General features: G+C 52.2%; 1 protein-coding gene across 12 annotated transcripts in view; it reads right to left on the bottom strand.

The window, feature by feature from the left end:
* The window catches only part of SYMPK (symplekin scaffold protein), a 50,202-nt gene that overhangs the window by 6,082 nt on the left and 20,325 nt on the right, over positions 1–23,795 (bottom strand). For 11 of the 12 annotated variants that reach the window (XR_013409930.1, XR_013409932.1, XR_013409931.1 and 8 more), the window contains 15 exons: positions 22,680–22,850; positions 20,923–21,162; positions 16,704–16,858; positions 12,969–13,119; positions 9,811–10,015; positions 8,301–8,451; positions 7,216–7,451; positions 6,082–6,163; positions 5,770–5,883; positions 4,657–4,804; positions 3,598–3,758; positions 2,181–2,289; positions 1,772–1,872; positions 1,181–1,271; positions 74–175 (listed from right to left, as the gene is read on the bottom strand). Coding sequence is in view for 8 of the 12 variants with exons in the window: in XM_077980439.1 (XP_077836565.1) it covers positions 74–175; positions 1,181–1,271; positions 1,772–1,872; positions 2,181–2,289; positions 3,598–3,758; positions 4,657–4,804; positions 5,770–5,883; positions 6,082–6,163; positions 7,216–7,451; positions 8,301–8,451; positions 9,811–10,015; positions 12,969–13,119; positions 16,704–16,858; positions 20,923–21,162; positions 22,680–22,850 (2,217 nt within the window). In the remaining 4 variants the exon portion in view is untranslated. Of the gene's footprint in view, positions 1–50; positions 176–1,180; positions 1,272–1,771; positions 1,873–2,180; positions 2,290–3,597; positions 3,759–4,656; positions 4,805–5,769; positions 5,884–6,081; positions 6,164–7,215; positions 7,452–8,300; positions 8,452–9,810; positions 10,016–12,968; positions 13,120–16,703; positions 16,859–20,922; positions 21,163–22,679; positions 22,851–23,795 lie in introns of all 12 variants that reach the window. The other variant, XR_013409933.1, reaches the window with a different exon arrangement.

Consider the following 23,795-nt stretch of genomic DNA (forward strand, 5'->3'; position numbering starts at 1 on the left):
GCATGTAGGTGACTGAGGTCCTGCCCCTGGCATTGCAGGGGCCAGGCCACTGGAGTTGGGGGAAGCACCTCACCTTTGATGATGGATTTCATGTCGCACTTCACAGAGTCGATGTTGTGTAATGCGATCAGGAGCTCTCCAGGGTTCAGTGGGGACAAGGCTGAGTTTCCCTCACCTGCAGCGGGTGGGAGAAAGGGTGGGGGAGACAGTACGGACGCATAAGAGATGGGTCTGAGTTCCCCAGATCGGGGCAGCTGGGAGCAAAGATGAGGTGCCCTCTGCTTTCAGGGCTGAAACAGGGGAAGTCACTGACAACATAAAAAGAGGACACCGAAGGTAGCAGCAGCCCTCGGGCAGCCTACGGTTGCCACCGTGTGCTCCTCCCCATCCTGGGCTCCCACCCTGGGTAGTGTGTGGCACAGCTGGGTCTCTCTGCCTCTGGGCTGTGCACCCGCGAGGGTAGGGTAGGACCACCTCATGGTGTGGTCCCCAACAGACTCTAACGCGGCACAGGGGCTCATGGGCATTTGCGGCACAGGACAAGATGAAGCCAGGCTGCAGCCTTCCACAGTGGCTGGAGCCTTCAGCTGTGTGGGGCCTGGGGGAGTGGAGGGAGGAGGCTGGTGGGGTGGCTCTTTGCTGCTGCTCTTTTGATGGTCCCAGAGCCATCTATGTGTGTGTTTTAAAGCACCAGGTCTGTCTGCGTGGAACAGACATCCTCCATTCTGTCTTTAGCTCCAACCACTGGGGTGAGGGGCAAAGAATCCCTTCTACTTTACTTGCTAGTTTTTCTAAGTTGAAAGTTTTGTTTCTTTTTGACTGTGTCAAAACAAAATGCCCCTAGCCCACAGCTTGAGGGATTCAGGCAAGATCTGAGGAGGGGCCAGACTACAGCCGGGCCTGAGAGGGGCTGCGGTGTGGCCAGATCCCAGAAGGGGAGACGCTGCTGGAGCCTCCGGCCCCAGCTCCACAGTCTTGTCCCTGCTGTGAATGAAACCATCATCCAAGCATCCCGGAGGGTGGCCTGGGAGCTCCGGGACACATGGAAATGTCCAGTACAGCTGGTGTCCCAGGGAGCGGGATGTGGCCCCTCTCCCCGAGGGGGGTGCCTGCAGCTTGCCTCCTGCCCCAGCACCTGGGTGGGTGGGCCTCCTGGTGGGGAGGAGGCTGCATCACCTACCATGCTGGGTGCCCAGCAGGCGGTTGAAGACTTCCTTCACCACGATGGGGTTGAGTTTGATGAGTTTAGGCAGGGCCTGGATCACCTCTTTCTACAGGGAGAAGGCGGTGGGGTGGGGGTTAAGTCAGATACACCCTCACTTCCCTTCTAGACAAGCCACCCCTTCTGCTCGCCCTGGGGAGCTGAGGGCAAGCTCTGGCTCACTGAGCCCCTCCTACCCTCACCACACCCTCAGGACAGAGCTTTCTCCCCAGCTCTCACCCCATCTGAGTCCCTTGCATGTCACATCCTAATCCTTGTCTCACAGAGAAGAAAAGCGAGTCTCAAAGAGGGGAAGGGACCCGCTTGAGGTAGAGGAGGAAGCAGCAGAGCCACGGGCACCCGGGTGCCCATGCAAATGAGTCCAGGAGCTGCTCTGCATTTCCAGGGTACACAGGTGCCAGCGGCTTCCACGACTTCTGACCACAGACAAGGTGTCTTCTGCCCTCTGCTATATGCCTCTCGCTCAACCGCTTCTGCAACATGCTGCCCTGCCCCTCCCGGTCCCACATGTCCCAGGTAGCAGGTACAGACGGGCCTCCGGCTCCATACCTTCTCCAGCCCATTGAGCACCGGGATGAGGAAGCGAACGTCTGGCAGTCGCTTGTGGTAGAGATCCCGGACCCGCTTCACCAGCTCCGGGGAGGGTGGGACTGCATGGAAGCAGCAGGAGGCACCGAGTTGGAGGCAGAGGGGAGCGTGGGGGAGGGTGGGCACCCAGGAAAGAGAAGCAGGCGGGTGTGAGGGAATGTATGGCAACTTCACAGCAAAACTTTTCACCCTTGGCTGCTCACGTGCAATTAGCACCACACTGTTCCAGATGGAGAAACTGAGGCCCTAGGACAGGCAAAGACCCACAAGAGGTACGACCATCTGGGGACCCAGTGGCTCGGATTCCCAGGACCCGGGGAAGGCTAAGGAAAGGGAGGAAAGCATGAAAGGTGGGGGTCTCCAGGGTCACCTTTGTCTGTGAGGCTGTGTAGACATCGTGTGACCAGTGTCTCTGCCCCCTTGGGACAGTTTTCCACCAGCAGGAGCAGCTCCGGGGAGTTCATGCCCATTCCTCGGATCTAGAGGCAGAGACAGGGATGACCACACCCAGGGTGAGAGCTTAGGGAAGGCTCAGGTGCTGCCGGCAGGGTGGCTGCGGGAAATGCTGGGGCTCAGGGTGAGACTGGTGACAGGGTTTGGAGGGTGGGGGAAAGGTAGGGAAGGGTGGGAGAGGTCAGAGAAACCTCGGCCTCTCCCTGCAGCCTCTCCGGATGTGGCCTGCTCCAGCTCCCAGCCCTGGCTGGGCTGTCCTCCAGCAGGCCACTCCTGTGTGGCTCAGACCTGACCTGACCTCGAATGCCTACCCTGTGCTTCACTCACTGGTAAAGATGTTTCTGGCTCCACCCACACCCACCCGCTTCGTGACTTGGTTTCTCATGCGCGGCTGGCTTGGCTGTGAGCCCAGACCAGGCTCCACCTGCTGCTGCTTCCTGAGCCTGCCCCATGGTGAACGCCAAACACAGGAGCTGGGGCCAGGCTCCACCTTCGCCCAGGAACGTTTACGCTCCTGACTAAAACCGAATGTCTCTGCCCTCGGGAAGCTCACAGCCCCACAGGATCACTTTTCTGCAAAGTGAGATCACTTTTCCACAGTTGGCTCACCTTGGGAATGGGGCTAAAAATGTTTCCTCCTGACTACAAGCCTGTTATCCCCATTTTCCAGGTAAGGGCCCCACTGAACCCAAATGGCAGATAGGTGGGGATTAACATACAGTTCTCTCTCCCATTTATCATGAAAATGTTCGGTAATCCAAAAATGTCAGGGGCAGAAAGAAAAAAAGTGGTTTCAAACCCTGCTGCAAACTGAAGTGCAGACCTTCTCATCTCAGGTGACAGTCTGTCACTGAGCTGCTTCTCCTGTGGGCAGCCCTGTGGCTCCAGAGAGAGAGGTGGGAAGGACTTATGTCTATGTAATGACAGCTAAAGAGTCCCATTAGCAACACCGGGAAGGTCAGCTCATAAACAGTGACAGTGACACAGAGGTTTATGTGCCTGAGTTCATGGACTCCTTGCATCAGCGTGGAGGGACTGGAATGTCTTCCCTAGTTTTACTGACAGGCCCGAGGTCGCAGTGAGAAAGTGACAAGTGAACACGAACCCAGCTCTATCCAGCTCTAGGCTCCTAACTGCTGAGCCACTCTGACGTTTCCTCAGGAACTGATGAGTGACATGCGGACCGCCCGCAAGCTACACAGCCTGGGTCGACCCGGGGTGACCACCCTTTGGGCTTGGCACACTCTGAGGTGGAGCAGGTTGGGGAAGAGCTGGAGCTGGGGACACAGCCCTGCCTGTGGGTGGGCAGGGCCTGGTGGGCTCAGGGCCCTCACCGGCTGCTCGATGACCCTCAGCACCGTCCGCTTGATGTCGGCGATGGCTTCAGTGTACACGGCCGCCAGCTCGTGGATCAGCTTGTGGTTCTGAGGCAGGAGAGCCAGGTAGAGGTAGAGACACTGCTTCACTGTCTCCTCCGTCCAGGGCGCTGCCACCTCTGACAGGGCAGGAGCGGCGTCGGATTGGCCCACACTCTTCTCCAACCCCCTCGGACCCTCAGTAACTGTCCCTTCTTGGGCAGTGGAGCCAGGGAGGGCAGAGAAGGGAGCCGGGGCTGGGGAGCTAATTGTTCTAGGGCAGGGAAATGGGGTGGGACCAGGACTTCCTACCTCCAGCCTTCCCCGACTGCCAACACACAAGGCAATTAGAAGGATCTTTGAGTGCGATCCTGACCCTGTCCCTCTCCACCTCCAAGCCCAGCCACGCCCTGTAGCCTCAGAATAAACCCCCGGCTCGCTGCCTCCCAGTGGCTGCCAGGTGTTGCATGGGGTGGCCCCGGCCTGCTGCTGCCCTGCTGCCCTCCATGGTGGTCACACACCCCTTCTAACAGTCCCGAAGGCCCTGGTCTCTTTGCCTTTGCATCCGCCCTCCTTTCTGCCTGGTCCACAGCACCTGCTCAGACTCTGGGCCTCCCGAAGGCTGTGCGTCTCCTGGGAATGCTTCCTGGCACCTGGGCCAGGCCTCCCGTGCTGCCCTATCATGGCCCCAAGACTTCCCATTTAAGGGTCCATTTACTCGGGGTCTGAGTCTACCTGTCTGTAATCCTGGGGGACCCAAGGCTCTGTTGAGGGAACCTGCCTGAGATGACCCTGCCTGGTCCTTCCTGGGGCCCCACCGATGGCTGGCTCTCCTCGTCCGCCAGATCTCTCTCCCTGACCCCCTAGGCTAGGTCAGATGCCCCTACCCTGACTCCCACAGCCCCCAGGTGGCTGTCCCAGCCCTGCCCGTTCCCGTCACTGGTGTCTGGGTGGCTTCCCCACTCAGCCCCTCTGCTCGCAGCGACCAGAGCGCGGACACAGCAGCACTCAATATGCATCTGATGACCTGCGCCCAACCTGTGTCTTTGTCAGCTCCAAACAGCACAGACGGTGGGTTGGGGTGCACCAGGAGCTGCAGGTAGTTGAGGGCAAATTTCTCCACATACTCCCGCAGCTGCTCCTTCTCATACATGCGTTTGATGAACAGCAGGGCCTGGGAGCGCACCTGAGGAGGAAGATGGAGAAGGGCAGGGTCAGGGAAGAGGGAAGAGGAAGAACAGCTATTCCTGCGAGTGTGGCAACACTCATGTGAAAACAGACCCGAGCCTGAGAAGGGGCAGCCCAGCTGCTACCAGGGCCCAGAGCTGGTCCCCAGTGCAGGAGGCAGATATCCCGGCCAGGGCCGGACCCACAGCACCACCTCGCTGCCTGCCTCTCCAGCCCATCTGCCCGTCTTTCCAGCCCATCTGCCCGTCACTGCTCCTTGCCTTGCTCACCAAGCTCCAAGCAGAGGGAGATCTCAGTTCCTTAAAAGTGCCACTCCCTGCCAAGTCTCCCTAGAACGCCTACTGCCAGCTAAACACTGTTTCACTCAGATATTATCTGCCGGGACCTGTGAGGGTAGGGGCTGGTCCTGGGCACTCTGATCCCAGCAGCAGCACAGGGCCAGGGCCAGGGCCAGGGCCAGGGCCAGGGCCAGGGGTGTGCAATGAAGGTCTGCTGAATGAATAAACACGCTGCCAGGCAGGGGCTGGGGCAAAAGGCTGCAGGCAAGGATGGGTCAAGGGCGCTCTCAACCACAGCATGTGCACATTTGTCCCCTCGTCTAGAGCACACCCAGCTATTCATTTTCCAGGTCTCGGCCCACATCTCCCCTTCTTGAAGGAAGCTTTCCTTGAAACACCTCCCCTGCCCACCCCACCACCAGATGGTCGGCCCCTCCCTCCCCAGGGCTCCGCAGCTGCACACTGCTCTGCTCAGCTGCTGAGCATGCTGGGTCCTCACTGCTGGCTGAGGCCACACTGGCTCCCCTGCTGGGCAATGCCCTCAGGCCCCAGCACAGGACTGGGCTGCACGAGGAGCCTGTGCTGGCCACCACAGGCGGACTAAGAACGAGTTGGTTCCTCAGGATACAGGTGGCCTCTGCAAACTGCAGGCTGAGGGCAGCCAGGAAGTGGAGCAGGGGATCACCTTGTCCTTCTCATGGGAGCTGAGGTCGAGAAGGACATGCAGGTACTGGAACTGGCGGGACGGGCGCTTGAAGATCAGGTCTCGAAGCGTGGACATGCCCAGGTAGGTGCGACTCTGCAGCAAGAGGAAAGGGACCTGAGCTCAGCCCACCTGACTGTGCCTTTGGGCTCTCTCTCCTGACTGCCTCTGACAAAACGGCCCGGTCCCTCATGAAACCCCTTGCCACAAGGTTTAGGCTGTGTGCCCTTCAGAATCCTCAGGGGAGAGCCCTGTCCCTTGGCCCAGGCTGCAGTGACCAGGGCCTGTCCTCACCTCATCCTCGCAGTACTTGCGGATCACCTCCAGGGCACTCTCTGTGATGAGGGGCGCCTCCAGCACAACCTTGGTGAAGATCCTGCCAGAGATGGAGGGAGGGCCATGGCTGCAGAGGAAAAGGCCGCCTGGCTCCCAGGCCTTACTGAATTGTAGGAGCTCAGGGCCAGCAGGCCCTCCCTCAGGGGTTGCTTGTTCAAGCCCCTGGTTATAAAGCTTTGGAAGTGAAAAGACCAGGGTTCAAAAGCTGCCGGCTGGATGATCTAGGCAGAGGCTGCACCTCTCTGAAACTCATTTCTTCCTTTTGTCAAACAGGGATTCCTAACTTTATTCATTGAACATAAAAATGGGAGGGAATGACGGCGGGTGGAGAAGGGTGTGGGTATTTTAGATATGGTGGCCTCAAAAGGCTGCTTCGAAGTTACATTTGAGTATACTGGTAGATGAGAAGGAGCCAACCACACACACAGTTGAGGGAAGGGCATTCCAGGCAGACAGAACAGGAAGCACTAGTGCCCTGAACTTGGCACACTCGAGGAACAGACAGAAGGGCAATGTGGCTAATGTTCGGGGAGTAAAGCCAAAGAGAGTGAATAACATAACGCCTCACTGGTCACAGTAAGGAGGCTGTGCTTTATCCTAAGAGCAATGGAGAACCATGGAAGGTTCCTCGTGGGGAAGTAATAAAAGGATTTATATAACAAAGTGTTCCCGGAGCTGCTGTGTGGAGGACAGATGAGTAAGCTGGAGGCCACGGACAGGGAGGAAGCTACAGAACCAACTCAGGTAGGAAATGGGGTGTAGAGAAGTCTATCTCCAGGCCCATGGGTGAGTACTGTTATTTACAGATGGGAAAATGACACACAGGGGGAGTGACAAAGCCACTCAAACCATGCTCAGAGCAAGTGGCAGAGCTGGGGAACAGCTCAGGGAGTGCGACCTGCAGCTCACATGCAAAACTACAACCTTGAACGTGCCTCCAGAGGGGGAAGGAGGAGAGAAGACTTGGGATGGACTCGAGAAGGACTGACTCGGGGGGTGATGAAGAGGGAGGTGGTCAGAATCAGAAAGGGAGAGCAGCACCAGAAGAGGGGGCCTCGTGGGGACAGGAGGGTGCAGGGTCAGCCCCCTCACCCATCCTTCTGGTCTGGTTTCTCCTGCAGGCCGGACAGCAGGCGGATAAGGCAGTCCTCATACTTGTCCAGGGAGCCTGAGGCACCCGCGGCCAGATAGGCGTTGTACTCCTGGTAGAGCCAGGCGAAGGCCAGGTCCAGGCGGGCCCGCACATCCTCCAGGATGAAGGACAGGACCTCCGCCTTCAGGCCCGAGTTGAACTGTGTCACCAGGCTGGCCAGGATCTTTATGCGGACCTGGTGGGAGGGCGAGCCAGCATGTCAGTGTAGGGTGGGCAATCCAGGGACTCTGCATTGGTGCCCTGCGACTCCTCCCACCCAGGCACAGGAACTCCCAGAGCAGACACGGAGTGAAGTGAGGAAGGCCAGTCAAGGACCCTTATGCCCAGGAAGGTCCCATTTGTGTGGCAGGGGGTGGGGGTGCCAGGGTGGGGATCAATCATCACAGGATAAAAACGAGTTTCTAGGAGCAGCACCCATGTACTTAAGTGCACAGAAAAAGATCCTCAAAGATTCCCCTCATTTGTGCCTTTGTCACCTTCGGAGAGGGGGATGGGGTGCAGGTGATGGCCACGGAAGAGAGTACTGGATCTGGATTCCCCAGAAATATTTTTCAGCTCAGGGAGTACGTTCCTATACTACTAGCTAATCAAAAATTAACTTCACAGAATGGGAAAAAAGTCACTTTTCCCCATTCTTTGAAGGTAACAGTGCCAGCAAGTGGCAGAATCAGGACTGAGAACTAGGTATATTTTTAAAGCTAAATAGTAACAGTAAGAATGTTAACAACCGTGAAGAACCAAGACCACAAGAGCAGCCCTCACTTGCAGAGGCCTCCCGGCACCCGCCGTGTGCACCTGAGCGCCTGTGTGCATGGCACGTTTCCTCCTTGTCACCCGGGGGGAGCTGCCGCTGCCGTCTCTGTTTTATGGAGGATGGGAGTGATCTGGAGAAGCGGCTGTGGCAGCAGAGCTGGGGTCCACAGCCAGGGAGGTTTGATGCCGGGGCCAGACTCTGTGCTGGATGTGAGGTAGACGCTTGGGTAGAGGGACTGGAAGGATGGGGTGGGGGGTGGCAGGGGCACACCTGGGCTGCCCCGCTGCAGGCCACAGCCTTCTCAGCCCGCAGGATCCGCTTCACAGCGCCCAGCTTCATGGCTTCCACCTGGGCATCAGTCAGGGGCTTCAGCACGTCGCTGAGACGGAATATTTTCTTGCGCCCACCGGCGCCTGCCAGCCTACGTGGAAGAGCAGTGACAGAGATGCAGGGGCCCAGACTGCAGCACAGGCCTGTCTGGTGACTCTCCCAACTTCAAGGACTAGGTAGGCCACAGAGATGGCCCCCATCCCCCTGCTGCCTCTCCAATTCCTGTGTCTCTGAGGCATGGTGAGGCGGTGGGTAAGAGGAAGGAAGAGGATGTTATTGTGGTTTTGCAGAGAGTGTCTTAGGAAAGGCTTCTGTAAGTGGGGATCTGAATGGAGGCAGGGACAAGATACACAAATGTCTGGGGGACCAGCTCTCCAGGCAAAGGCCCTTAGGTGGGAACCTGCTTGTAGGCACGACTGGAGGAGGGGTAAGGGTAGCAGAGAGCTCGGAGGGTAGCAGATCCTGCTCAGCTGTGTTAGTAAAACTTGGGGCCGGGCGTGGTGGCTCACGCCTGTAATCCCAGCACTTTGGGAGGCTGAGGCGGGCAGATCACGAGGTCAGATCGAGACTATCCTGGCCAACATGGTGAAACCCCGTCTCTATTAAAGATACAAAAAATTAGCTGGGCGAGGTGGCGGGCACCAGTAGTCCCAGCTACTCGGGAGGCTGAGGCAGGAGAATGGTGTGAATCCAGGAGGCGGAGCTTGCAGTGAGCGGAAATCACACCACTGCACTCCAGCCTGGGTGACAGAGCGAGACTCCGTCTCAAAAAAAAAAAAAAAAAAAAAAGACTTGGGTGGCCGGGACTGGCTGGATTTTGTGGTGTGTAAGGGAGGTAATAATGGGGACAATGATGGTGACAGCCAGTAGCATTTACTACACATCAAAACCATGCAAAATGCTTGACAATCACAATCACTTTCACTCAAGTTATCTAATCTAGTTGTCTAACCGTCACCATCACCACGAACTAATTTAATTCTTCTTTGATCCTTACACGAAAGATACTATCGTTATCCCAATTTTAGACATAAAAAAGGGTTTGTTTTTGTTTTTGTTTTTTTACAGGAAGGAAAACAGCAAAGGCTTAGTGGTTATGGCAGTGACTCGGGAGTCAGGAAGAACCCAGTCCAGACTTCCTTCTGTCTGCCTCTCACACACAACACACACCACACACACACCCCACACACACACACACACACACACACACACACACGGCCAGTCCAGACTTCCTTCTGTCTGCCTCTCACACACAACACACACACCACACACACACCCCACACACACACACACACACATACACACACACACAGACGGCCAGTCCAGACTTCCTTCTGTCTGCCTCTCACACACAACACACACACAACACACACAACACACACACACACACACACACACACACGGCTGGGCAGGGCTCCTGTCCTGCCTTAGCACCCAGAAGAGGACTCACCGGGGCTGAGTGACAGGGATAATGGGCTCTGGCCTCCTCTTGGCCTGTGGTGCCTCTTCCTCCAGAGGGGACATGGAGCTCAGGGAGCCCACCACCGAGATGGCTTGGCCCTGGGCTGACAGGCGCCGCTTGATCAGGACACTCTCTGTCTTCACCACCTTCTCCTCCTTGGGCTCCTCCTTGCACTGTTTGGTCTGCTCTACACCTGAGGGGGAGGCAGCAAACGGACACCCAGTGTGTGAGACCCACCAGCTCCAACCCGAGGACCTCCTATGTGCCCGGCTCTGTTCTGAGCCTTGTACACACAAAACCTTGTTTAAATCCACACAACACTGTCCTGGAGTGGGTACTCTTTTTATCCCCACTTTTCAGTACAAATGAGGCTCAAACTAGAAATGCCACTAATTGCTGGAGGGAGCAGCAAATGCTACAGACTCTTTGGAAACATGATGAGCAGTTTTTGTTTTGAGACTGGGTGTCACTCTGTCACCCAGGCTGGAGTACAGTGGTGCAATCAGGGCTCACTGCAGCCTCGACCTCCTGGGTTCAAGCAATCCTCCTGCCTCAGCCTCTCAGCCTCCCAACTAGCTGGGACTACCGGCACATGCCAACATACCTAGCTAATGTTTGTATTTTTTTGTAGAGATGAGGTCTCCATATGTTGCCCAAGTTAGTCTTGCACTCCTGGGCTCAAGGGATCCTCCTGCCTTGGCCTTCCAAAGTGCTGGGATTACAGGTATGAGCCACTGTGCCCAGCCCTCATCTGTTTTTTTATTTGGAGACAGTTTTGCTCCATCACCAAGGCTGGAGTGCAGTGGCTTGATTCTGATTCGCTGCAGCCTCCGCCTCCTGGGTCCAAGCCGTTTTCCTGCCTCAGCTTCCCGAGTAGCTAGGATTATAGACGCCCACCGCCATGCCCAGCTAATTTTTGTATTTTCAGTAGAGACGGGGTTTCGCCACGTTGGCCAGGCTGGTCTCAAACTCCTGACCTCAGGTGATCCACCCACCTCAGCCTCCCAAAGTGCTGGGACTACAGGTGTGAGCCACCACACCCAGCCTGCAGCAGTTTTTATAGCACTGATCACACCCTATGACCCAGTGGTTCCACTCCTTGGTATATGCTCAAGACAGATGACAGCATGCGTACATGAAGAGAACTGGACACAAACATTCACAGCAGCTTTATTTCCAATGGCCAAAAACGCGAAAGAAGCCACAGGTCCATCAATACCGGTGTGGATAAAACAATGATTGTATATTCATGTCACAGAATACTACTAAGCAATAAAAAAAACCAACTAGCACCTCACACGACAACATGGAAGAATCTCAAAAATGTACAGTAGGCTGGGCGTGGTGGCTCACGCCTGTAATACCAGCACTTTAATAGGCCGAGGAGAGTGGATCACCTGAGGTCAGGAGTTCAAGACCATCCTGGCCAACATGGTGAAACCCATCTCAACAAAAAATGCAAAAAAAAAAAAAAAAAAAAAATCTGCTAGGTGTGATGGCGCATGCCTGTAATCCCAGCTACTTGGAAGGCAGGATAATCATCACTTGAACCCGGGAGGCAGAGGTTGCAGTGAGTCGAGATCATGCCATTGCACTCCAGCCTGGGCAACAGAGTAACACTCCGTCTCAAAACAAAAAAAAAAAGCAAAAAAAAAATTAGCCGGGCATGGTGGCAGCGGGTGCCTATAATCCCAACTACTCGGGGAGGCTGATGCAGCAGAATCACCTGAATCCAGGAGGCAGAGGTTGCAGTGAGCCAAGAAAGTGCCACTGCACTCCAGCCTGGGCCACAAGAGCAAAACTCCTTCTCAAATAAATAATAAATAACTAAAAATAAACAAACAAAAACCACAAAAAACCGTACGGTAAGCCAGAGAAGCCAGACTTTGTGATCTTAGTTTAGTTCAAGAATAGGTAAAACTAGGGCCGGGCACAGTGGCTCACACCTGTAATCCCAGCACTTTGGGAGGCTGAGGTGGGTAAATCACGAGGTCAGGAGATGGAGACCATCCTTGTGAACACGGTGAAACCGTCTCTACTAAAAATACAAAAAACTAGGGCCGGGTGCAGTGGCTCATGCCTGTAATCTCAGCACTTTGGGAGGCTGAGGTGGGTGAATCACGAGGTCAGGAGATCGAGACCATCCTGGCTAACACGGTGAAACCCCACCTCTACTAAAAATACAAACAATTAGCCAGGCATGGTGGCCGGTGCCTGTAGTCCCAGCTACTCGGGAGGCTGAGGCAGGAGAATAGTGTGAACCCGGGAAGTGGAACTTGCAGTGAGCTAAGATGGCGCCACTGCACTCCAGCCTGGGCGACAGAGCGAGACTTCGTCTCAAAAAACAAACAAACAAACAAACAAACAAAAAAAACAAAAAAACTAGCCAGGTGTGGTGGCGGGCACCTGCAGTCCCAGCTACTCGGGAGGCTGAGGCAGGAGAATCGTTTGAACCTGGGAGGTAGAGGTTGCAGTAATAAGCTGAGACTGCGCCACTGCACTCCAGCCTGGGTGACAGAGGGAGACTCTGTCTCAAAGGAAAAAAAAAAAAGAAAAGAAATATTATATCTAATTACCTTTGAACTATGCGTATAAGAAACATAAATGAATTTCATGTTTAGACTTGGGTCTCATCCCTAAGATACTTCATCATGTACATGCAAATATTCCAAATGCAAAGGTGTGAAATCTGAAACACTTCCGGCCCCAAGCATTTTCAATAAGGGATATTTAACCTGTGTCTTGATCTGGGTGATGGTTACACTGGTGTGTTCACTTTGTGAAAATTCACTAAGGTCTATAGTTAAAAGAGTTCTGCATTATACTTATGTGTATTATACATTAATAGTACTGTTAAAACGGGGTAAAACTATGAAGCTCGGAGAGGTTAGCTAACTTGACCAAAGTTATACAGCTATTAAGTGGATGAGATCTGATTCAACTCAAACCTCAAACCCAGGTCTGTTGGATTTCAAAGCCCAGGACTTAAAAACACTGAGCCATCTATCTGTGGTACCTGTCATTATCTACACCTTAGCTCCCACATGATTTTCATCTGCACCACAAGGAGGTGCTCTTCCAGTAAGGAGAACCCAGAAGCCACAAGTGCCAACCCCTGGCCCAGGTTAGGGCCAGGACACACTCACCTGGTCCCAGTCCGGCAGCTGTCATCTGTGTGGCCATGAGCCGAGCCAGGTGCTTGATCTGGGCTTCTGTGCCTGCTGACTCCACAGGGGTGTAGATGGCCTGGAAGGAGGCTGGCATGGCCTCCGGCAGGTACACCATGCTGATGAGGACCTGTGGGAGGCCCAGGAAGAGAGCCTCTCCTTAATCATTAACTCAACAAGCATTCTTTTCACGCCCATGCCAATACTGGGGAAATGGCAGTGGCTAAAACCGACTTGGGCCTGCACTCCTGGAGCTCAGCCTCTTGGGGAAGTCACAGAGAAAATAAATAACGATACAGTGTAGTGCTTGAGAGAGGAACGCGAAGGGTACTGTGAGCCACAGCAGGAGCCAGGCAAGGCAAGGGCTCCCTGGGCAAGAGAACTGATGGAGGGTAGGAGTCAGCCTAATACAGGACAAGGTTTTGCAGTGGGAGGGGTGTGTATTCCCCGTAGAGAAACACCATGGGAGAAGACTAAGAAGCAGCAGAGCTGGCACCCTGTCCAAAGAACAAAAGAGGTCAGGTGTAGTGGGTCATACCTGCAATCCCAGCACTTTGAGAGGCTAAGGCAGGTAGATCACTCGAGGTCAGGAGTCCAAGACAAGCCTGGCCAACATGGTGAAACCCTGACTCTACTAAAAATACAAAAATTTGCCAGGTGCAGTGGCACGTGCCTATAATCCCAGCTACTCGGGAGGCTGAGGCAGGATAATTGCTTGAACCCAGGTGACAGCGGTTGCAGTGAGCCGAGATCGCACCACTGCACTCCAGCCTGAGTGACAGAGCAAGACTCCGTCTTATTCATAAAGAAAGAGAGAGAGAGAGAGACAGACAGACAGACAGACAGACAGACAGAAAGAGAGGCCAGGCGCGGTGGCTCAAGCCTGTAATCCCAGCACTTTGGGAGGCCGACACAGGCGGATCACGAGGTCAGGAGATCGAGACTAGCCTGGCTAACACGGTGAAATCCCGTCTCTACTAAAAAAATACAAAAAACTAGCCGGGCGAGGTGGCGGGCGCCTGTAGTCCCAGCTACTTGGGAGGCTGAGGCAGGAGAATGGCGTAGACCCGGGAGGCGGAGCTTGCAGTGAGCTGAGATCCGGCCACTGTACTCCAGCCTGGGCGACAGAGCGAGACTCCATCTCAAAAAAAAAAAAAAAAAAGAAAGAAAGAAAGAAAGGAGAGAGAGGAGCAAAAAGAGGTTCAGGGAAAAGTGTAAGGACTGGGAATTGACTTCAAATAACAAGCAAACAAAAAACCCCCCAGAATCCTAACAGAGAACATCCATGGATGCCAGCAATTAGTAACAAAAGATAATTTCATTTATATTTATTTATTTATTAAGACGGAATCTCACTCTGTCCCCCAGGCTGGAGTGTGGTGGCACAATCTTGGCTCACTGCAACCTCTGCCACCCGGGTTCAAGCAATTCTCCTGCCTCAGCCTCCCAAGTAGCTGGGATGACAGGTGCCTGCCACCGCACCTGGCTAATTTTTGTATTTTTAGTAGAGATGGGGTTTCACCATCTTGGCCAGGCTGGAAAAGGATAATTTTAAACTCCCTATACATTTGGAGCTTTAAAAAAAATTTATGCTGGGTGCAGTGGCTCACGCCTGTAATTCCAGCACTTTGTGAGGCCAAAGTGGGCAGGCAGATCACGAAGTCAGGAGATCAAGACCATCCTGGCTAACATGGTGAAACCTCATCTCTATTAAAAATACAAAAAACTTAGCCAGGCATGGTGGCAGGTGCCTGTAGTCCCAGTTACTCGGGAGGCTGAGGCAGGAGAATGGCGTGAACCCAGGAGGCGGAGCTTGCAGTGAGCCGAGATCGCGCCACCGCACTCCAGCCTGAGCAACAGAGCGAGACTCGGTCTCAAAAAAAAAAAAAATTTTTTTTTTCTTAGAGACAGGGTCTTATTCTATTGTCCAGGCTGGAGTGCAGTGGCGCCATCATAGCTCACTACAGCCTCAAATTCCTGGGCTCAAGCAATTCTCCTGCTTCAGCCTCTCCTGTGGCTGGGATCATAGGTACATGCCACTACGCCCAGCTAATTTTTTTATTTTTATTTTTGTAGAGACAGGGTCTTGCTATGTTGCCAAGGCTACACAGTGAACTTTAAATGCACACTCTAAGTAATAACTAATTAGAACAGAAAGATAATGAAACTACTATAAATTAAAATGTATGGAATGCAGCTAAAATAGTACTTAGATGGAAAATCAAATCCTTAAATGCTTGCTTACATTGGAAAAGAAGACTAAAAATTCATGAGCCAATCACTTAAAACCATGGGGAAAAATATTCAAATAAAGTAGCAGGGAAGAAATAAAGGCAACAGAAATAAAACAGAAAAAGTGCCAAAAGAATATGAACAAAACAAAGAGCTAGTTCTTTTGAGATGACTGAAAACAAGCAAATATTTTGCAAGATTGCACATAGTAGTAGCAACAAAAAAGGGGCACATTACGGACATATGGTATTTTATACTACGAATAGCAGGCATTTTTATAAATGGTGAGGAGCAACTTCATGGCAAAACTAAAAAGGTCAATTCCTAGCATGTGATAAGACAAAAGGTAGAACGGCCGGGCGTGGTGGCTCATGCCTGTGATCCCAGCACTTTGGGAGGCCGTGGTGGGCAGATCACCTGAGGTCAGGAGTTTGAGACCAGCATGACCAACACGGTGAAACCCTGTCTCTACTAAAAACACAAAAATTAGCTGGGTGCAGCGGTGGGCGCCGGTAATTCCAGCTATTCAGGAGGCTGAGGCAAGAGAATAGCTTGAACCCAGGAGGCGGAGGTTACAGTGAGCCAAGATCGTGCCATTGCACTCCAGCCTGGGCGACAAAGCAAGACTCCGCCTCAAAAAAAAAAAAAAAAAGGACAAAAGGTAGAACAAGTTAATAGAAGCCAGATCAAAGATGGCTGACTAAGGCAAGGGGAACTTAAATTTTACTTGAAGGAAGTTGGAGCCAGGTAGCAAGTGAGGGTTGGGCTTCAGGTGAAAAAGGTGGGCCTGGCCCAGGGCAAGTGCTGCAGGGGTGGAAAAGAGGGCAAGGATTAGGGAGAGAAGGAAAAGAGGTTCAATCCCAGTTTCTGGTTTGGGAACTAGGTGGGGCCTGCAGAGAAGCGTGGGGAGAAAGTGGAAAAGTGCAGATCTGCCGTGTGAGTCTGAGGTGCTTCTGGGACATCTCAGTGGAGGACGATCAGAAGCGGGCTGCATACCCAGACCTGAGGCTCACTGATGTAGTTTGGGTATTTTTTCCTTCCCAAATCTCATGTTGAATTGCAATCCCCAATGCTGGAGGTGGGGCCTGGTCGGGGGTGTTTGGATCGTGGGGGGGATCCCTCATGGCTTGGTGCTGTCTTCGGGACAGCAAGTCCTCACAAGATCTGGTCATTTAAAAGTGTGTGGCACCTCCCTGCCCCAAAACACTCCCTCTCACTTGCTCCTGCTCTGCCACATGAGATGCCTGCTCCCCCTTCACCTTTCACTACGATTGGAAGCTTCCTGAAATTTCCCCAGAAGTGAAGCAGATGCCAGCACCACGCTTCCTATACAGCCTGCAGAACTGTAAACCAATTAAACCCCTTTTCTTTATAAATTAGGAGGGTACTCTGGAGGTAGACAGTGTGAAGTGGAGGCAGGAGAAAGACGGAGGAGATCCTTCCTTCCTGCTCCAGGGGAAAACACTCCTCACTCATCCTCACCAGATTGGCCACATTATCAGGCGTCAGCAGAGGCTGCAGGAACTCAGCTGTGATGTCCGTGTCTGACTGGCTGGAGATCTGGGCTGAGGCCTTCGAGGTCCCTGATGGGCCTGGCTCCAAGTCCTTGTCCTCATCGTCCTCCCCCAGGTTGGGCTCTGGGATAAGGGAAAAGAACAAGATGCTGGCTATAGAGAGAGCAGCAGGCCCTCCATCCTCCCGGGGCGCCCAGGTGGTCCCTGCCTCTAGTCAGCCTCTGCAAACAGCGGATGAAGATCCAGGCTGCAGCTCTGCCTCTGGCACCAAAGCACTGTATGACCCTGGACAACTACCTGACTCATTCTGGGCCTCAGTTCTCCTGATCTGGGAAATGGGAGTAAGCCACACCCCTGCAGCTTATCATGCTGAGCTCTAGGAAAAGATTATTATTACTGTTTTTTGAGACAGTCTTGCTCTGTTGCTGAGGCCGCAGTGCAGTGGCATGATTTCGGCTCACTGCAACCTCCGCCTCCCAGGTTCAAGTGATTCTCCTGCCTCAGCCTCCCAAGTAACTGGGATTACAGGCATGCGCTACCAGGCCCAGCTAATTTTTTTGTATTTTTAGTAGAGATGGGGTTTCACCATGTTGGCCAGGCTGGTCTCAAACTTCTGACATCAGGTGATCCACCTGCCTCAGCCTCCCAAAGTGCTGGGATTATAGGCGTGAGCCACCGCGCCTGGCCTTGTGCAGTTGTTTAGAAGGCACTTTGGCAATGGCTATCAAGAATGTATACTCAGTAGCTAAGGGCACACCTGGTACTTAGACCTTGATTTCTGAAACTATTCCTCACTTAAAGGAAACCAGGGCTCCTTAGAAAGAAAGAATGATTCCAGGGCTGGTGCAAGGACAGTACAAGAGGAATCTAGAACATCTTGTCATGCTAGTAAGTAAGTGTAATGCTCAAAACAACTTATTCCTGATAATAAGTGGGAAGAAGAGAAAGTCCTTCCTTATAGCAGAATGTCAACTAATAAATGTAGAAGGAAAATCTCTTTGGAGCCAGGACAGAATAATAGACTCAGGCAATAATCATCATTGGATGTTAAAACCACTGGGTGAGGCCGGGCACGGTGGCTCACGCCTGTAATCCCAGCACTTTGGGAGGCCGAGGCAGGCAGATAACAAGGTCAGGAGATCGAGACCATCCTGGTCAACACAGTGAAACCCCATCCCTACTAAAAAAAAATACAAAAAATTAGCCACCTGTAGTCCCAGCTACTCGGAAGGCTGAGGCAGGAGAATGGTGTGAACCTGGGAGGCGGAGCTTGCAGTGAGCTGAGATCATGCCACTGCACTCCAGCCTGGGTAACAGAGTGAGACCCCCTCTCAAAAAAAAAAAAACCAAAAAAACCAAAAAAACCACTGGGTGAACGTTTAAAGAGAAACATGTATTTTACATAGTTTCAAGTTTCAGGTATCTCCCCCAGCTTATTACTGACAAAGAGAAAAATGGCACTTGACACTAGAGAAAGCAGGTTGATACTATCTTAACCAAGTGTTCACAGTTAACATCTCCAACAATGGGACACCATGTGCCTCCTGATCCCATGTACTGAGGCAACCAGGGGATCGTTTCTGTAGCGTTCCTGCCAAAAATGCCTAATCTGACTCCAATCATGAGGCAAGAGCAAACCCAAATGAAGGGCATTCCACCAAACAACTGTCTTGGACTCTTAACAATGTCAATGTCAGGAGACACAAAGGAAGGCTGAGGAACTAATTCAGGAGATGCCAACTGAACGCAATGTGTGGTCCATGCCTCATAAGAGTACACAGTTTTTAGTACTATTTTTATAACTTGTCTGTAAATTCAAAATTATTTCAAAATAAAAAGCTTAAAGAAACAGAAAGAGGCTGGGTGTGGTGGCTCACGTCTATAATCCCAGCACTCTGGAGGCCGAGGGGAGTGGATTGCTTGAGGTCAGGAGTTTGAGACTAGCCTGGCCAACATGGTGAAACTCCGTCTCTACTAAAAATGCAAAAAAATTAGTGGAACATGATGGTGCACGCCTGTAGTCCCAACTGCTCGGGAGGCAGAGCAGGGAGAATCTCTTAAACTTGGGAGGCAAAGGTTGCAGTGAACCAAGATCAGGGCACTGTACTCCAGCCTTTTTGACAGAACGAGACTGTCTCAAAAAAAAAAAAAAAGGAAACAAAGATAAAGTTACTGGGTAAAATATAACTTTAAATACACAAACCCTGGTCGGGGGTACTGGCTCAGGCCTGTAATCTCAGCACTTTGGGAAGCCAAGGCAGGCAGATCACTTGAGGTCAGGAGTTCAAGACCAGCCTGGCCAACACGGTGAAACCCTGGCTCTACTAAAAATACAAAATTAGCTGGGTATGGTGGTGCATGCCTGTAATCCCATCTACTTGGGAGGCTGAGGCAGGAGAATTGCCTGAACCTGGGAGGCAGAAGTTGCAGTGAGCCGAGATCGCACCATTGTACTCCAGCCTGGCTAACAAGAGTAAAACTCCATCTTCAAAAAAAAAAAAAAAAAAGAAACAAACACAAAAATTAGCCGGGCGTGGTGGCACACGCCTGTAGTACCAATTACTCAGGAAGCTGAGGCATAAGAAACGCTTGTACCTGGGAGGCAGAGGCTGCGGTGAGCCCAGATTGCGCCACTACACTCCAGCCTGGGCAACAGAACAAGACTGTCTCCAAAAAAAAAGGATGAGGTAGATTTCTATGTGTAGATGTAGAAAGAACTCCGAGATTAAAGTAAATGAAACTAAATGAAAACAACTCAAGGTACCAAATACGCTGCTGCTTAGTATACTTACTTAATTATGAAAAAAGATAGTAAGATCTCTACTTCACTCTTTAATTTTTTTTTTTTTTTTTTTTTTTTTTGGAGACAGAGTCTTGCTCTGTCACTCAGAATGGAGTGCAATGGTGCAGTCCTGGCTCACCACAACCTCTGCCTCCCGGTTCAAGCAATTCTCCTGCCTCAGCCTCCCGAGTAGCAGCGACTACAGGCACGCACCACCATGCCTGGCTAATTTTTGTATTTTTAGTAGAGACAGGGTTTCACCATGTTAGCCAGGCCTATTTCGAACTCCTGACCTCAGGGGATCCACCGGACTCAGCCTCCCGAAGTGCTGGGATTACAGGCGTGAGCCACTGTGCCTGGCAATTCCCCCCTCCCTTTTTTTTTTTTTTAGACAGAGTCTCGCTCTGTCGCCCAGGCTGGAGTGCAGTGGCGGGATCTCAGCTCACTGCAAGCTCCGCCTCCGGGGTTTACGCCATTCTCCCGCCTCAGCCTCCCGAGTAGCTGGGACTACAGGCACCCGCCACCACGCCCAGCTAGTTTTTTGTATTTTTTTTAGTAGAGACGGGGTTTCACCATGTTAGCCAGGATGGTCTCGATCTCCTGACCTCGTGATCCGCCCGTGTCGGCCTCCCAAAGTGCTGGGATTACAGGCTTGAGCCACCGTGCCCGGCCTTTTTTTTTTTTTTTTTGAGACGGAGTTACACTCTTGTCACCCAGGCTGGAGTGCAATGGCATGATCTCAGCTTACTGCAACTTCTGCCTCCCAGGTTCAAGTGATTCTCCTGTCTCAGCCTCTGGAGTAGCTGGGATTACAGGCATGCACCACCATACCCAGCTAATTTTTGTATTATTAGTAGAGACAGGGTTTTCCAGGTTGGCCAGGCTGGTGTCGAACTCTTAACTTCAGGTGACTCATATGCCTTGGCCTCCAAAGTGCTCGGATTACAGGCATGAGCCACTGTGCCCAGCCTAATTCCTTATGTATGTATGTATGTATTTATTTATTTATTTTTGAGAGGGAGTCTCGCTCTGTTGCCCAGCCTGGAGTGCAGTGGTGCAATCTCGGCTCACTGCAAGCTCCACCTCCTGGGTTCATGCCATTCTCCTGCCTCAGCCTCCCGAGCAGCTGGGACTACAGGCACCCACCACCATGCCCGGCTAATTTTTTGCATTTTTAGTAGAGACGGGGTTTCACCGTGTTAGCCAGGATGGTCTCGATCTCCTGACTCATGATCCACCCGCCTCGGCCTCCCAAAGTGCTGGGATTACAGGTTTGAGCCACTGTGCCTGGCCCACATAATATAATCTATAACATAATCTTAGTAAATATAAATTCAGCATAGTTTAAGGTAAATAATGAAACATTTCAGCATGGTCTGCCTGCCCCGCCCCACCAGCCCCTCACCCAGCTTCATCTTCTTGAGTGTGGAGTCCGAGTCATCGCGGGGCCGCTTGCGGGTGTCCTTGCTGCTCGGCATGTTGCGGGCGATCTCAGCTTGAGGTGTGCCCAGGTCCACCAGCAGGGTGGTGATCTGGGCCTGGAACTCCAAGGAGGCCGGGTGCTTCAGCACACTCAACAGGTGCAGCTTCAGATTCTTCCGCACGCTGCTCACCTGCGATTTGGCCAGCGTCGGGGGCAGGTTGGCTGTGAAGAAAGCGGCAGGAGCTGTGTCTTGCGGACAGATCTCATGGCATACTGCCAGTCCTAATTCTCAACCTCAAACTTGGGCAGTGGTCTTGCAGGCATCTACTAGAAAAGCTCCTTCACCCTCAGATCTAACATGTGGCTTTCCACCTTACAAGCTGATGCTTAAAATCCTGGGGGTCTCCATCAGTATCAATCTTAAAGAGAAAAACTCACCCTCTCTTTTAGTAAACACATACAGTTTCGTCTTCCTCCATCTCTGGTCTGGAAATTCACATATGCTTCGCTTGGGGAGGGTTATAATCACCACTTTCACCTCCAGAAACTCCCAACCGAACTGCTGCAACAGCTCACCGCTGGTCTCCCTGCTACTAGGATGACTTTCTAATGGTCACCCTGATAAGTGAGACTCCCCTGTTCCACAGGGAAAAAGGATGCCTGTAATTCTGCCTGCCTAGCATCCACTGCCCCTTCCTCAGCCAACAACACTCTCATTCTCCGTTGAGGGAAACCCCCCTTCTCTAGTCTCCTTCCGAGTGGGCATGAGACCTGGGGCCAGTGAGAACACCACATTCCCTCGGCCACTATTATTGGCTCAGAGATTGGCTCATAATCTCTGCTCAGCCAATCAGAAACAATGACCGTCAGCCCTTGGACTTCTGCTGGAATGGTTGGGAAGGAGACACTCTCTTTCCCATGGTGTTGCTAAGTGAACCGAATGGGAGCCATGAACTATGGGGGGCCATCTTTGCTATCCTAAGGAAAGGACCAGAGAGTGAAACTAAAATGGAGAAACAAAGAGCCGAGAGATGGAGAGACGCAGATCCACGACCTGTACACCCCAGACTTCTCGGTTTTCATTTGTGCACAAAACAGAGAAAATAATATGAGTCTCTGTGTACCCATCACCATTTCGCTAATCTTAGAACATCTATCCTCCCTTTTGGTGGCAGGGGAGGACTGGAATATTTGAAAATATTTCACAGACATCATGTCATTTCACCCCCACATGCCTCAATATTAAAACCAGTCCTGAATCAAGTTTTTGTCGCATGCCAAAAGATTCCTGTCTAATCTGGAGAATCTCAGGCCTGCCAGATGGATGACTAGCGCTCAAGGTCCACCACCAAGATACGTTTCTTCAAGAATAGGCAGGTTGAGGTCAGGTGCAGTGGCTCACGCCTGTAATCCCAGCACTTTAGGAGGTCGAGGCAGGAGAATCACGAGGTCAAGAGATCGAGACCACTCTGGCCAACATGGTGAAACCCCGTCTGTACTAAAAGTAAAAAAAAATCAGCTGGGTGTGGTGGTGCGTCCTATAATCCCAGCTACTCGGGAGGCTGAGGCAGGAGAATCGCTGGAACCCAGGAGGCGGAGGTTGCAATGAGCCAAGATTGCGCCACTGCACACCCCAGCCTGGTGACAGAGTGAGACTCCGTCTCAAAAAAAAAAAAAAAAAAACACAGAAAGAGTGGCCTGGCCAGTGAAGAGAAGGCAGGGGGAGAGCGCTGACCTACCATGCAGAGTTTCATAGGCCTGGATCACCTCAGACATGAACATGGGTCTCTGGCGGGCGATATTGGCGAGGGAGCCCAGCGCTGTTGTCAGGTTGATGGAAGAGATGGCAGGGTGCACCATGAACTTAAGCAGCTGCTCCAAGGCTGCCTTGCCCTCTTCCCATAGTACATCTAAGAGACAGAGAGGAGAACTAGTCAGTGGGATTCTTTTTCCCAGGCCTCTGGAGACAGCAGCTTTTGGGACTAAAAGGAAAGACAGATCCTGGTACCTGGATGTCTATGAATGGCGGGAAAAACAGAAAATGCGGTAGTTGATTAGTTCTATGAGACTATTAATGAGTATAAAAATTTAGTTACAAGGGGCTGGGCGTGGAGGCTTATGCATGTAATTCCAGCACTTTGGGAGGTCAAGGCAGGCGGATCACTTGACGTCAGGAGTTCAAGACCAGCCTGGCCAACATGGTAAAACCCCATCTCTACTAAAAGTACAAAAAATTAGCCCAGGCATGGAGGCCTGTGCCTGTAATCCCAGCTACTTTGGAGGCTGAGGCAGGAGAATCGCTTGAACCCAGGAGATGGAGGTTTCATTGAGCCGAGATCACACCACTACACTCCAGCCTGAGCGACAGAGTGAGACACCATATTAAAAAAAAAAAAAAAAAAATTTAGTTATAAAGATGTCCAAAGCATGGGTTTGCAATAGTGAAAGACTAGAATATATGTGTATATACACACAACTCAAAGTCCCTTGTGGCACCACTCCCCTCAATACAGTCCCCAAAATTAATGCTTAAAACTTTGGTGGGTATCTTTCCAGACTTTTCCTATACAGAAACATAATGAATGCCATATACACCTTTTTTTTGAGACAGAGTCTCGCTCTGTCGCCCAGGCTGGAGTGCGGTGGCGTGATCTTAGCTCACTGCAAGCTCCGCCTCCCGGGTTCATGCCATTCTCCTGCCTCAGCCTCCCGAGTAGCTGGGACCACAGGTGCCCGCCACCACACCCGGCTGATTTTTTGTATTTTTAGTAGAGACGGGGTTTCACCGTGTTAGCCAGGATGGTCTCGATCTCCTGACCTCATGATTTGCCTGCCACGGCCTCCCAAAGTGCTGG

The sequence above is a fragment of the Macaca mulatta genome, chromosome 19 (genome assembly GCF_049350105.2).
Source record: "Macaca mulatta isolate MMU2019108-1 chromosome 19, T2T-MMU8v2.0, whole genome shotgun sequence".
In the NCBI taxonomy this organism is placed as follows: domain Eukaryota; kingdom Metazoa; phylum Chordata; class Mammalia; order Primates; family Cercopithecidae; genus Macaca; species Macaca mulatta.